General features: G+C 51.7%; 1 protein-coding gene across 1 annotated transcript; it reads right to left on the minus strand.

The window, feature by feature from the left end:
* Positions 1-4350: 4350 nt before the first annotated feature.
* Positions 4351-11897, minus strand: COX4I1 (cytochrome c oxidase subunit 4I1). The gene is made up of 5 exons (XM_082366947.1): positions 11761-11897; positions 10507-10580; positions 6269-6436; positions 5485-5616; positions 4351-4594 (listed from the first exon to the last, which is right to left on the minus strand). The coding sequence occupies exons 2-5, from the start codon at positions 10577-10579 to the stop codon at positions 4458-4460; spliced, it is 510 nt and encodes a 169-aa protein (XP_082223073.1). The 5' UTR covers position 10580; positions 11761-11897; the 3' UTR covers positions 4351-4457.
* Positions 11898-11921: the final 24 nt, after the last annotated feature.

The raw sequence follows: 11921 nt of genomic DNA on the forward strand, positions 1-11921 counted from the left end.
CACTTCTAGGTGTATTCCCAAAGAATCGAGAGCTGAGACTCAAACAAATTTGGTACACCCGTGTTCGTATCAGCATTACTCACAACAGCCAAAGGAAACAACCCAAATGACCCTCACAGGACAAAGGGATAAAGAGAATGAGGTGTATACATACAATGGAAAATTATTCGACCTTAAAAAAGAAAGGAGGAAATTCTGTCATATGCTACAACATGAACAAACCTTGAGGTCATTATGTTGAGTGAAATAAATAAGTCATACACACAAGGCCACACACAGTATGATTCCAGTTACATGAGGTTCATAGGGTCGGCAAATTCATACAGACATAGAGTAGAAGAGCAGTTACCAGGGGCTGGGGGAGGGGAGAATGGGGAGCTACGGTTTAACAGGTACGGAATTTTCAGTTTGGGATGATGGAAAGTTCTGGAGATGGAGAGCGATGATGGCTGTACAACAATGCGAAGGTACCTAATGCCATTGACTTAGACACCTAAAAATGGTTAGAACGGTAAATTTCATGGTACATATATTCTCCCACAATACAAAATGGATATAAAAAAGGCATATACTGCATCCTATAAGATAGAATCCCATTCCCTGAGAGCGTTATCGCCCAAGTGCCCACCACTGAGTGTTCAGAAGTCCGCTGACTCTAGGTGAGGGGTAGCGGGACCAGTGAGCCCCCTGCTGCACGAAGAAGTCCGCTGGTGCCGTGCTGGGGCTTCTCGATGGTCTCCGCCGTTGGCAGGTTAGGCACGCGACATCCGTGGCCACCAGGTCAGCCTCGGGGAAAGGAAGTCTAGGTTATGCGGCCTGCACGGCCTCCATCCCTGTCACCACGGCGGCTTAGTTCACGGACCCACTGAACACACACTGACGTGCTGGGGGGAGAGCCGGCCAACAACTCCCATTCCTGTTGGCTGCTTCTGTCCCTGAGTGTTGCTCACGCTTCCCTGTTTCCTTGTGTGTCTCAGGACCCAGAGATTTAAATATGTTGGATGGACGTTAATCCATTGTCGAAGCTGAAGTTCGCTTTCCTGGACTTCTAGAAGGAGGTGTGGTTCAGTAAAACGTTTCTAATTTCACAAGGTTGTTTTCATTTGGGGTTGAAAAATATGGCAACTGACCTTCTGAGATCTGGGGACTGTCTTCAGTTCCTCCACACGTATCTGGGGCTCCCCTATCCTTCACCCGTGCCATCCCTGTCCTGGTCAATCTGACCCCACTCTCAGCAATTTCTCTGCAGTGTGGGTCCCGGGCTCAGAGGTCAGCCCAGGAGGGTGTCAGGACTGGGAGTACTCCCGCCCCCTGGACCCTACTGAGGGCCCCCAGCATTCGCCTGCTGTTGGACTGGGAACCCTCCTAGCTTCATCAGATGGTCCCACCACACCTCCTCCCTGGTAAAATCCTTGGCTACCCCGGGGTCTCAGCCCTCAGGTCCATCAGCTGTCCCTGCTTCCCTCTGCTTCCCCTGGCACCAAAGCGGATACTGTGCAGGGCTTGTGGCCGTGCTTGATCTGCCCCCACCCATTTGTACTTTGGGGGATCACGGGGGTCGGCTCATAGTCATATCTCCTCACCTAATTTTTTGGTATTATCAACAGGGTTTTTGGTTTTGCTCTCTAGTTACCATTTCTATGTGGGGTTTCACAGAAATTCAAAAAGTATGCCACCACAGCCTTCACCTCCCCAGAATCCCCTCCCCCTTGCTTTTAACCATCCCCCCCCCCAAATTGGTCATCATCATTTTTATTGTTGTAGGCAACGAGTGTTTGGGTGGATTTGCCCTCATGGTTTCCAATCCCTTTGCTCCCCCTTTCTTATAGCTCACTCCTTCCGAGTTCAGTTTTCTCCTTCCTGGACTATGTCCTTCAGCGCTTCTCTCAGCAAAGACCTGTTGGTAATAAATACTCTTCCTGCTCGCCTGTGAATATCTTTATTTTTTCCCTTGCTCTTGGTTAACAGTTTAGCTGATTTTATCATTCTAGTTGAAACTATCGTTCCACTGCCTTCTGGCATCTAGGGCTGCGTTTGATACGTCTGCTGTTACTTGTCCCTTTGTACATAATGATTTTTAAGTTCTACAGGGTAGAAAGCTGCCAGCTGCTAACAAGGTGAGCACCGAGTGACAGGCAAAAATAAGAATAGTAGAAAAGGATGAAACACACTCTAAACGGCAAGGAGCTCTCCACGCGTCAGGTGAGAACAGCAGCCCAGCAGGGCCTTGCAATGGTCCCAGGTAGAGCCCAAGCCTGGGCTGGTCAGGGACCCCCACTCTGAAGAATCCCCACTCCCGGGGGGGACAGGGACCCCTCTGGTCTCCGGGGAGCTAAGCCGGTGGCTGTCCCGTCAGCCTTCTTGGTGTTTCTCAAAGTCCTGCCCCAACTTCATGTCACACAAGGAACCACAAGTCTCCCCAGGCACCCTGGGAGGGGCAGCCTGCGGCCACATGAACGCACCCCCCGAGAGAGCTCAGCCTGCCCTCTCTCCTGGGCCCCCATGCTCTCCACACCCTTCCTCTCCTCCCTCACAGGGTCTCAGCCCCATGGGTCGTCTTTCAGGCCCTCGAACCGAGTGAGCTCTGTCCTCAGGGCCTTTGTCCGTGGTCCTTCGAGCATGACTGTCTCCACCCGCGCCCCCTCGTCCCTGCCTCTGCTCAAGGGTGGGCTAGAGTCATCAAGTCTCAGCTCACGGGCTACCTCCTCGGGGACGTCTCCCATCATCGACCTCGAATTTTTCCCACCCCCAGCTGAAACACCCTCTCCATCACCGCCCCGAGCCCTCTCGAACCCTCTAATTACGTTGTCTGTTGTTTCACTCGTCCTCGGTGCTCCTGGGAGCCCCAACGGTGAGCCCCAAGGGTCGTGTTCACACCGTCACTCTCACAACATGCAGACCATCCGTAAGTGCTCAGTAGACCTCCAGCTTAAGGATGGTGGGCTGGATCGAGCATTCATTGTTTCCTGCTGAATTTCCATTAAAATGGCAGTAAAGGGATTTTTTTTTTAAGGCATAAACCCACAAAGACAGAGAGACAGAAGAGGACAGCAGTCACATCTTGGAATCTGATGCTGAGGTACAAGTGGTCATCCTCTGAGCAAGTGCACGAGTGGTTCCGACGTGGTCGGGGGAAGCCCCCAGGCCCAGGGAGACTCCGTGTGAAGCCACTCCGGGGGAGCAGCCGTCCGGGGGTCAGTCTCCAGCACCCCCCACTCCCACTCAGGCAGAGCCCTCGGCCTCTAGCCGCATTCAGTTCCACCGCCCAACCCGGGAAGGGCCCCTTCCTCTTGGGGTCGTTCTGGAGAGTGAGACGGTGAGCGCCTGGCCCATGGCAGGGGAGCCACCAGTGATCGTTCAAGGGTCAGCAGAGCCAGGTGAGGGGCCAGGTCAGGAACTCCAGCCCCACCACAGAAGCTCTCGCTGGGAAGGAGCTGAAAATGGCACTGCCCGAGGGAGGGCCAAGCCACCCAGAGCCACAGGCTGGTCCTCACAGCCAGACTCGCACCCCACAGCTCCCGGCACGTCCTCCCCGCAGAGGGCCTCCCGGGGAGTCAGCTGGCCCTTGAGAACAAGCCAGCAGGGCCATTTCCAGAGCAGCGGGAGATACGCAATCGGGCTACAGCTCCCCTGCTCCTCCTGTCACACTGGTTGCTTCAAGCCTTCTCACAAGCCCGTCTAAGGCCAACTTCCTGGGACATCCCTCTGGTCGAGCTCCAGGGACCAACTTCCCTTCCCAGTCACAGCTCCCCCCCGACCCCCCCCTGCACCAACGCTGCTGGGAGACCCCTCTGCACCAGCTCTGTTCCGGAATCTGTTCTGCTTCCCCACGCAGGGGCTCCAGGACCCAGTGAGGGGAACGGACGTTAGAGCGAGGGGAGAGAACCACAGGACAGACGGAGGAGCCCCCCCAGGACGCCTGCCGGGGACTCGGGCAGGGCTCCTTAACGCCTGCCCAGCCTACAGCTGGCTTCGCTGTTGCTTCTTAGATAAAGAGGCAGGAGCGCAGAACTCGGTCTGCCCTTCCCAATCTCGTGGTCACACACTCCAACCAACACTCACAATTGCAAGGGGAGAGACAGTCCCAGGAGGGAAGCGACCACGGGGAGGTCTGTCAGTCTGGCTACTGTGATGGGGATTTAACTCTCATGAAAATCTCTTGTCGAAACATCCCATACCACAGGACTCTGTATTTTTAGTTTTTATATGCTATCCCCTTATACAACTTACTTTTGCCAGTTCGTTTATACCCAAAATGTATTCACTACAGACACTTGGGAGAAACGTACTGTGTTTCAAATGACACTTCCATTTCATTCAGTTATCATCAAAGAACCAGCCACAAGGACGTCACGTAAACCGCTTGTTTATTAGCACTGGTACTGGGAACGAGCACCGCCGTAAACGTGCGGAGCTGCAGGGAGGAGACGGGGGCTCCGCGTGCGAGCGGCGGGTCCTTACTTCTTCCACTCGCTCCTCTCGTAGTCCCACTTGGCTGAGAAGCCCTGGACCGGGGCCGCCTTCATGTCGAGCATCCTCTTGGTCTGCTTGGCCACCCACTCGTCCTCAAAGGTGTGCGGGACGGGGCCGTACACTGCAGCCCAGAACAGCTTCGTGAGGCGACACGGTCCCGACAAGGTGTTGCCGAGCCAACGCGCCACATGGGCGAGGTCTTCCCCCCTCACTGGCGACCCGACCAGCGCAGTCGTCTGCCACTTGCCAGCCACACGCGTGCACACACACTGGTTTCGAATTCTGGGCACTGACAACTCGACATTTGCAAATTATTCCTTCGTTTGTAAAAGCGAGCAATAAAATACTTAAGCTAAAAGCAGAACATCCTCTCTACAGGATACAGACAACGGGTCTACAGGCAAGCACAGAGCACGAACAGAACCAAAGGTGACGCGGGGGAGAGCAGAGGGTCACAGGTCTGTCGCCGACCCGCGGCCACAGGCAGGCCACAGACCCAGGACCACACCTCCTGAGAATGGGACGATGCGTCCTCGGCTGGGCGGAGAGAACGCAGGACAGGCAGCACACGAGCGAGCAAGCAGGCAGCCCCAGCGATGGCTGAGCACGAACTGCTAGGTCCGCAGACCCAGAACTCCGGTTACTGAGCTGCAGTCCCTCCCCGACAGCTGCAACGGCCCTTGATGCGTAACAGTTCCCTTCTCCTGATCTAACCTCCACTACTCCTTCTTCTGACAACTGACTGGCGAGCAGAGAAACCACTACTGGATAGGTGGCGTGCTGTACAAAGGAAGCCGTGCATGACCGAGCGTGGCCCGCTCAGAATAAAGCAGACTCGGCTTACACACCACTTCCGTTCACGTGAGCCAGTCTCTCAGACCCGGTAAACAAGCTGGGGGTGGAGCCCAGGACGGAAGCGCCGATTCTGTGTGAAGGCCCCACGGCCCACTCTTGGGCACTGAAAGATGCAGCCGCTCCGGGTACACGGCCCCTTCTCTCCCCGCCACTCACCGTACAGCTTCTCCCAGATGATGATGAGAGCAGTGAAGCCGAGGAAGAACATGGCAGCGCCCACAACCGTCTTCCACTCGTTCGTGCTCCTGTTCATTTCCGCGAAGCTCTCCTTGAACTTAAGGCGGTACACTGGGAACAGAAAGGACAGCGCTGCAGGCACAGAGGGCCACGGGGACCGACAGCCCCTCCTCGCGGCGGGGCTCCATCACTGCTCCCCACAACACGGGGGCGGCAAACATACAGCTAGGAACACAACACAGGCCTGAGGCCCGGACGCACCCACGCACACACAAGGGGGAAGGAAGCAGATGCATGAAGTTACTGCTGTTGGACTGGGCAACCCTCATACCCTCATAACATAACATAATGGAGTTTACTCTGGGCAAAAAAAAGCAGTGAAATTCTTTCTCCTTTAGATTAAGGTTTAAGGGTCTGTTTAAGCCCATAATACTTTCATGCCTCTTTCCTACCTGACAGCACAATTTCGCTGATCTTCCGTCAATAATTTACAGCCAAGCCAGTCCCACCCAGGGAGGCCCCGAGAAGCGACTCACACGCTAAGCCCTCCACAGAGCCCCGCTCACCAGCTCTGTATCCCTGTTCCCGCTCCTCCCCGGGGGGGCTGGAGCCCGCAAGCCTGGACACAGGGGCCTGGGCCCTGGACAGCCCCACGGGGCCACAGCACCCCACCCTCCCCAGCACGCTGGGTTCTGGGCGGCAGCCCAGAATCAGGAGAATTCTCGCCCAACACAAGCTGCCCTTGCTTCCCTTCAATACCCACGTTCAACTTTCTCATCAATGGAGAGGCTGCTCCAGGAGGCCTTCTCCTTCTCCTTCAAGGCCTTCTGGCTGGCAGAAAGGTCCCTGACGTGGGCCACATCGGGCAAGGGGTAGTCACGCCGGTCGACGTAATTCGGGAGAGCATAGTCTTCACTCTTCACAACACTTCCTAAAACATGCATTGGATAAATATTTGAAAATTCACATAGGTTCAGAGTTACAAACAAGGCGGTACTTCTAAAAACCAAAATAAGTACGTGTATGTGCACCCTGAAAACTTCAGTTATCCCAGGGGCTGCGGCCACCATTCCAAACAGCCACAGGACTGTCATGTGCAACAGGGAGCAGGCTTGTCCTGAGGGGCCCAGACAGCAGAGTGAGGCTGGCAGATGCGTAACAGCAGCGCTTTTCATCGCAGCAAAACAAAAACCTGCCGGGGCATCGCTAACAAGGCGGCACTGCCTGCAACGACCAGTGTTCATGCAGAGGTCAGAGAGGGCGCTCGGGTTCCCTGGGCTGGACTGGAGACTGGACTAAGGGAAGGCCCTTCTGCAAGGGACGCCAACTAATGGGGAAGAACACAATGTAAACCTCATGAAAGAAACAAGGGTTCAAAGTTCAGAAAGATGTATGAAAAGCTGGTTACTGCGCCACTGCTTATTATAGCAAAGTATCAAATAACCTGTGTCCAAGCAAGGACGCACTAAGAAGCTGTGCTCCTTAGAAACGCGTTATCACAGAGCCATTTGGCCTGTTCAACAAAGGTTTACCAAGCACCTACTGTATGCCAAGCGTGGCTCCAATCTGGGATCATCAGTGAACAACGCAAACATTCCTGCCTACCAGTGTCTACATGCTAGAAGTGGGAATCAAACAATAAACTACAGAGAATGTTGGGAAATGAGATATCTGGAAAAAAAAGAAAAAGGCAAGCAGAGGAAGGGAACCAGGGGTACATGCATGGCAGGAAACAAGTTACAACAGTACAATGAATGATGGAGATCCATGTGCCCAAAATGGAAAGACAATTGTGTACCCACCAAGTCACAGAACACTATCAGGGTTATGTTTTCTTTTTAAAAATCTAAGTTACATGTAGATACTCACAGGTATGTGTAACTAAACACACAAAACCCCTGGCAAGTTAAACCCAAGTTGTTATCAGTGGAAAGAGGAGAGGACAAAATGAGGATTCTGCTCAAAAAGTCAGAAATTTTAGTGCCTTCAAGTGGGTGTGTACCCATGTATTCTTCCAGTAAAGAGGAAGAAAGTTCAGACAGCAGGGAAAAAAAGGAATATCTTCAATTTTATTTAGGGTTTTCCCTCTGCAAAAAGCTGTGTTCAATTCTACCCTACATCTGCAAGAAAATTTTGTGTTCCAAACTGGTTTAGAGGTATGAAGTCCTGCAAAAATGCTTCACCTCCATTTAGCTTAGTCCCAATGATTAAAATCTCCCCAAACATGTTAACAGTAGTGAAATAAAACCTTAAGTCTTAAAGCAGTAAAATTTCTCTAGATGTGTATCTGTGACTTGCAAATGCCTACCATACTTATATATTTATACCCGACCTTATCCCAAAAGGATCTGAGATGAAAATGGCTAGAATTACCTTCCAATTTAAAAACTCTATCAAAATGATGAAAAAACTACAAAGCACTCAGGTTACACGAGTTATTAAAAATAGATGTTAACTAGGGTCATGAGAATGTTCTAAAACTGACTGCGTGATAATGGCACAACTCAGCGAAGGAACTAAAAACCACTGAAGTGCACCCTTTAGCGGGTGAATGTGTGTTATGTAAATTACATCTCAATAAAGCTGTTATAAAGACGTAAATGCTCATAACCTTCGAGCACTCTAAGCATAAAATCGCGCTTTCTAGAACAAGAATGGCCAATTCGTGATCTCAGGGCTGCCAAGGGCTCTTCAGCACTTTGGGCCTGGTCCCCCAGTAAACGGGGGGCGGGGAGGGGAGTTCGGAGCACAGACACATAAAGCTTAACACACCAAACATTCCTTTTAAAAAGAGAGAAAGCAAAGACTTCGCATTCTAGTGCATGTTTTAGCATTTCTATCCTCACCCTGGATGGATTCTGGGAAGCCTCTGCTGAGGCAATCCGGGGAATCTGAGCTCCCCTCTCCATCAGACGTGTCTCCGCACAAACATCCAAACCTCCCACAGGGGCTACCAATGGTGCTCCAGACTGTGTTATTTTATGTGGAGAACCAGTTCACGTATTCGTGTACGACTTGTACAAGTAAAACTTCAAAATTAAAGGACGAGACTTGTCTAATGGACTGCAGTTCTCTCCACCTGCCTACCGTGTGCTGGAGACGCGGCAATGAATAAGCCCGGCCAGGTCCCTGGCCTCCAAAGCTGGCGCTCTAGAAGCAGACGACACTCAAACTACCCCAAATCCACAGTCTCTAAGGAAGCACAAGGCAAGGTAAGGCAGGACAGGTGGTCAGGAAAGGCTGTTCTGAAATAACACCTGCACGGAAGGTGATGATTCGAAAGAAGCAACCATCCACACCTCTGGGGCTGAGGCAGGAGGGGCCAGCCTGGCGCATGTGCGGAGCAGGACTCCAGTGCGGGCTGGGGGTGTGAGCCAACAGGAAGGGCTGGTCTGGGCTGCCCTTTGCCATCGTGAGCCTGACGTGACGAGACCAGAGAGGCTGGGCGCCCATCTTAGTCCAGGCACAAGAAGCCAGCGGAGGGCTTCAAGAAGGGACTGACTAGATCTGACTTCCTCTGCCTAAAGCAATACCCTAAGAATAAGTCATGACCAGTGCCACCAAGGGAGGTTCAAGCTGACTTCTTACAGAAGATCCGAACGACCAAAGGGACATGAAAGAACTCTTGGGGGTGACGGAAATGTTGTATGTCCTGACAGGGGTCGTTGTTACACAACTGTGTGAGTGTACCTAAATCCGTAGAAACGTAACACCTAGAAAAGATAAATTTTCCTTTCTGTAAATTATACTACCAACTAAACTAAGCAAACAAACTAAAAGCTAAGGAAATATATTAGCAAAACCAAAATGGAAACAAAATGTAATTTCTGTCCTACGTGACTTGCCAGGCTTTTAGTGAAGGAGTGCTTCTTTCTGCATGTATTAACTAAACAACTAATTTTTTTCATTACCTAGTCATTTAAATTACATATTTCAATAATACTCTTACTAAAATGCTCCTTTTTAGAGTCTGTGTCCATAGTGTTATCCTGAGCTATATCAGCAATATAGAGAAAGGTAAGACAACAGTGTTGCCAATTAAAGGACACAATTTCAATGAAAAATTCACACACAAAGCAACTCAGGCAACAGCTTTTGAGCCCCTGGATACATAAGCCTTGCTCTCTGCGTTTATCAGCCACCATTCAAGCCTTGCCCTCGACCCCTCAGTAACACAACCTGCCATGCTGACTTGCACTTCCTCCTTCCGCTTGTTTTCCCTCTGACTGGAATGCCACTCCCCTCTGGAATGTGAGGTTAAACCTACTAGCCCTTCGGCAGAGCAAGGCCTCTCCTCCAGAAGCCTCCCCTGTACCCCAGAGGCCAGGCTAAATGTTTCTCCTCAGGGTCCATCTCTTACTGAAACGCTGCCTTCATGTATCTTCCCTCTCCAGACTGCAAACATTCTTGGGGAATGATTTCATATCTCATATTCTTTTATTCTAAGTGCCTAACAGTGACAAGTACAAAGAAGATGCTTGATAAATGCAAAACTAAACTTGCTATGTGCCAGGCACTGCACTAAGCTCTTTACATATATTTCAGGTGAGAAAACAGATTCCTAAACTTGAGTAACTAGTCCAAGGCAGAAATGAGATTAAACCCAGTTCAGGCGAGGAAGTCCAAACTCCTTCCCTTCCATTGTCCCAATAATGTAAACCGTGTTCAAGGTAAGTGGCTGGGAGTTTTGTCGGAGGGAGAGAGTGTTAAAGTCAGGTACAGTGGGGATCTCTTAAAAGGGCTGGAACTTGAACTTGAACCTGAAAATATGGGAAGGGAAGAAAAAGGGGGAAAATATCAGTATAAGCAAAGACCCAGACCAGAATTCTGTATGATTCATAAATACTCTCTAATCTAGAAGTATGCCCCATTAAAATATTTATACCTCCCCTCAAGTTCCTCAACATCGTGACCAGGATCTTAGCCATCTCAGCCCTCTGTGTTTGAAACACCAGCACAGGGCCTTAAACAGAGCAGAGCAAAAAGAAAAGTTACACTTACCGTGTGCCCGTACACACACCGAAGTGGAAATTGCTCGCTTGCCAATTAGGCTAAATACTCTGGTAGCCAACATTCTGAAAGATAAAAATGTACCTTCTCTATGAATAAGCGTAAACACCTATTAGGAATGATTCTTCTTTTTGCCCCAATACATTTTGGAAGTCAATGCAATTCTTTTTTCTTCTTCTCCCCTCTAGCATAACTGATCCCTTCTTCATTACTGACTCTGAATTCACAAATTAACCTAGGATGAGGTTATTTTTCCTCAGCAGTCAGCACGTTTTAACGGAGCTTCATTGTAAACCAAGCACCATATGCATACACTTAAGGCAATTCGGAGAAAACTGAGTTTTTGGGGTTTTTTGCATATCGTTTCTTTCCTTTTGTTTTTTAAACATTGGCTTTCTTAAAAAGCAAAGAGAAAAATATTTTTAAAGGAGACTCTGGAAAAGCTAGAATGTGCCGCTATGATGGGCTCCATTGTTCAGAGAAAAAAAGTCAACAGTTCAAAGGGACTGTGGCACGCACTGCATTCATTATTTGCTTTAAGACCTAATATGTGCACAAGACAGGAAGGGGAAACCAGGGAGAAAGGCTGCAGACAGGGCCCTGGGCCACTTCCAAACCCTGCAGGACAACGAATGACCTGGTTGACCCACCTCTCACCTGGGCCTTCACTGAATCATGCCTAGCCTCCCTACCTCCCCCTCCCTTAAAACTGGACGTTTCAGGGGACCCCACCGATGACGAAAAGGATCCCAAACGCATTCAGAAGATACCCATTACGGGCAGAATAAACACAAGCATGACATCAGGGGCGAACTCGTTCCCGTTTCCCGTGTTTTCTCCCCCTGCCTGGCCCACGCGTGGGCGGACGCCGAACGCCTGCCCCTGAGCCCCGTTACACCCGGGGCGGTGGCGCAGCACCGTCTGAAAAGGTGGCCGGGAGCCCGCAAAGCGACCTGCCCTAGGGTGCGCGCCCGCGGCCAGCGGACGCTCCAAGGTCAGAGCCGAAGCCAGCCCGCGGCCGCGGCAGCGCAGGCGAGGACCTGCCGGATGCTTCTGGGAGGCACAGAGACCGCCACCCGGCGGCTCCCGAGCCCGGAGCCCTCGCCGGCCGGCCTCAATATCACTGGGATCGGAGGCCCAGCGCCGGTTCCTGCTGGCGCCGCGCGGCGCGCACGCAGGCCCGACGGCTCCCTGCGCCCGACCCTCACCAGCCTCGCGGAGCAGACCTGCCGCTACCCGCCTCACCTGCCGCCCCCAGCCGATGCTCAACGTGCCCGCCGCGACTGCCCTCTACACCCCGGCTACTCACGACCGGAAGACAGAGAGGCCACGCCGCGGAGCACCACGGGATCGAGGAGGACCCCACCCCGCGCCCGACCGCACCGGAGGTCACAGGACCGGAAGTC

The sequence above is a fragment of the Balaenoptera borealis genome (assembly GCF_965194805.1).
Source record: "Balaenoptera borealis genome assembly, chromosome: 19".
Lineage (NCBI taxonomy): Eukaryota > Metazoa > Chordata > Mammalia > Artiodactyla > Balaenopteridae > Balaenoptera > Balaenoptera borealis.

Coding starts and splice junctions, on each gene's coding strand:
- COX4I1 (XM_082366947.1), bottom strand. CDS start 10,579: ATGTTGGCTACCAGAGTATTTAGCCTAATTGGCAAGCGAGCAATTTCC. Junction 5,617..6,268: donor CATTGATGAGAAAGTTGAAC/GTGGGTATTGAA, acceptor TTCTGTTCCCAG/TGTACCGCCTTAAGTTCAAG. Junction 4,595..5,484: donor CATCTGGGAGAAGCTGTACG/GTGAGTGGCGGG, acceptor TCTGGGCTGCAG/TGTACGGCCCCGTCCCGCAC.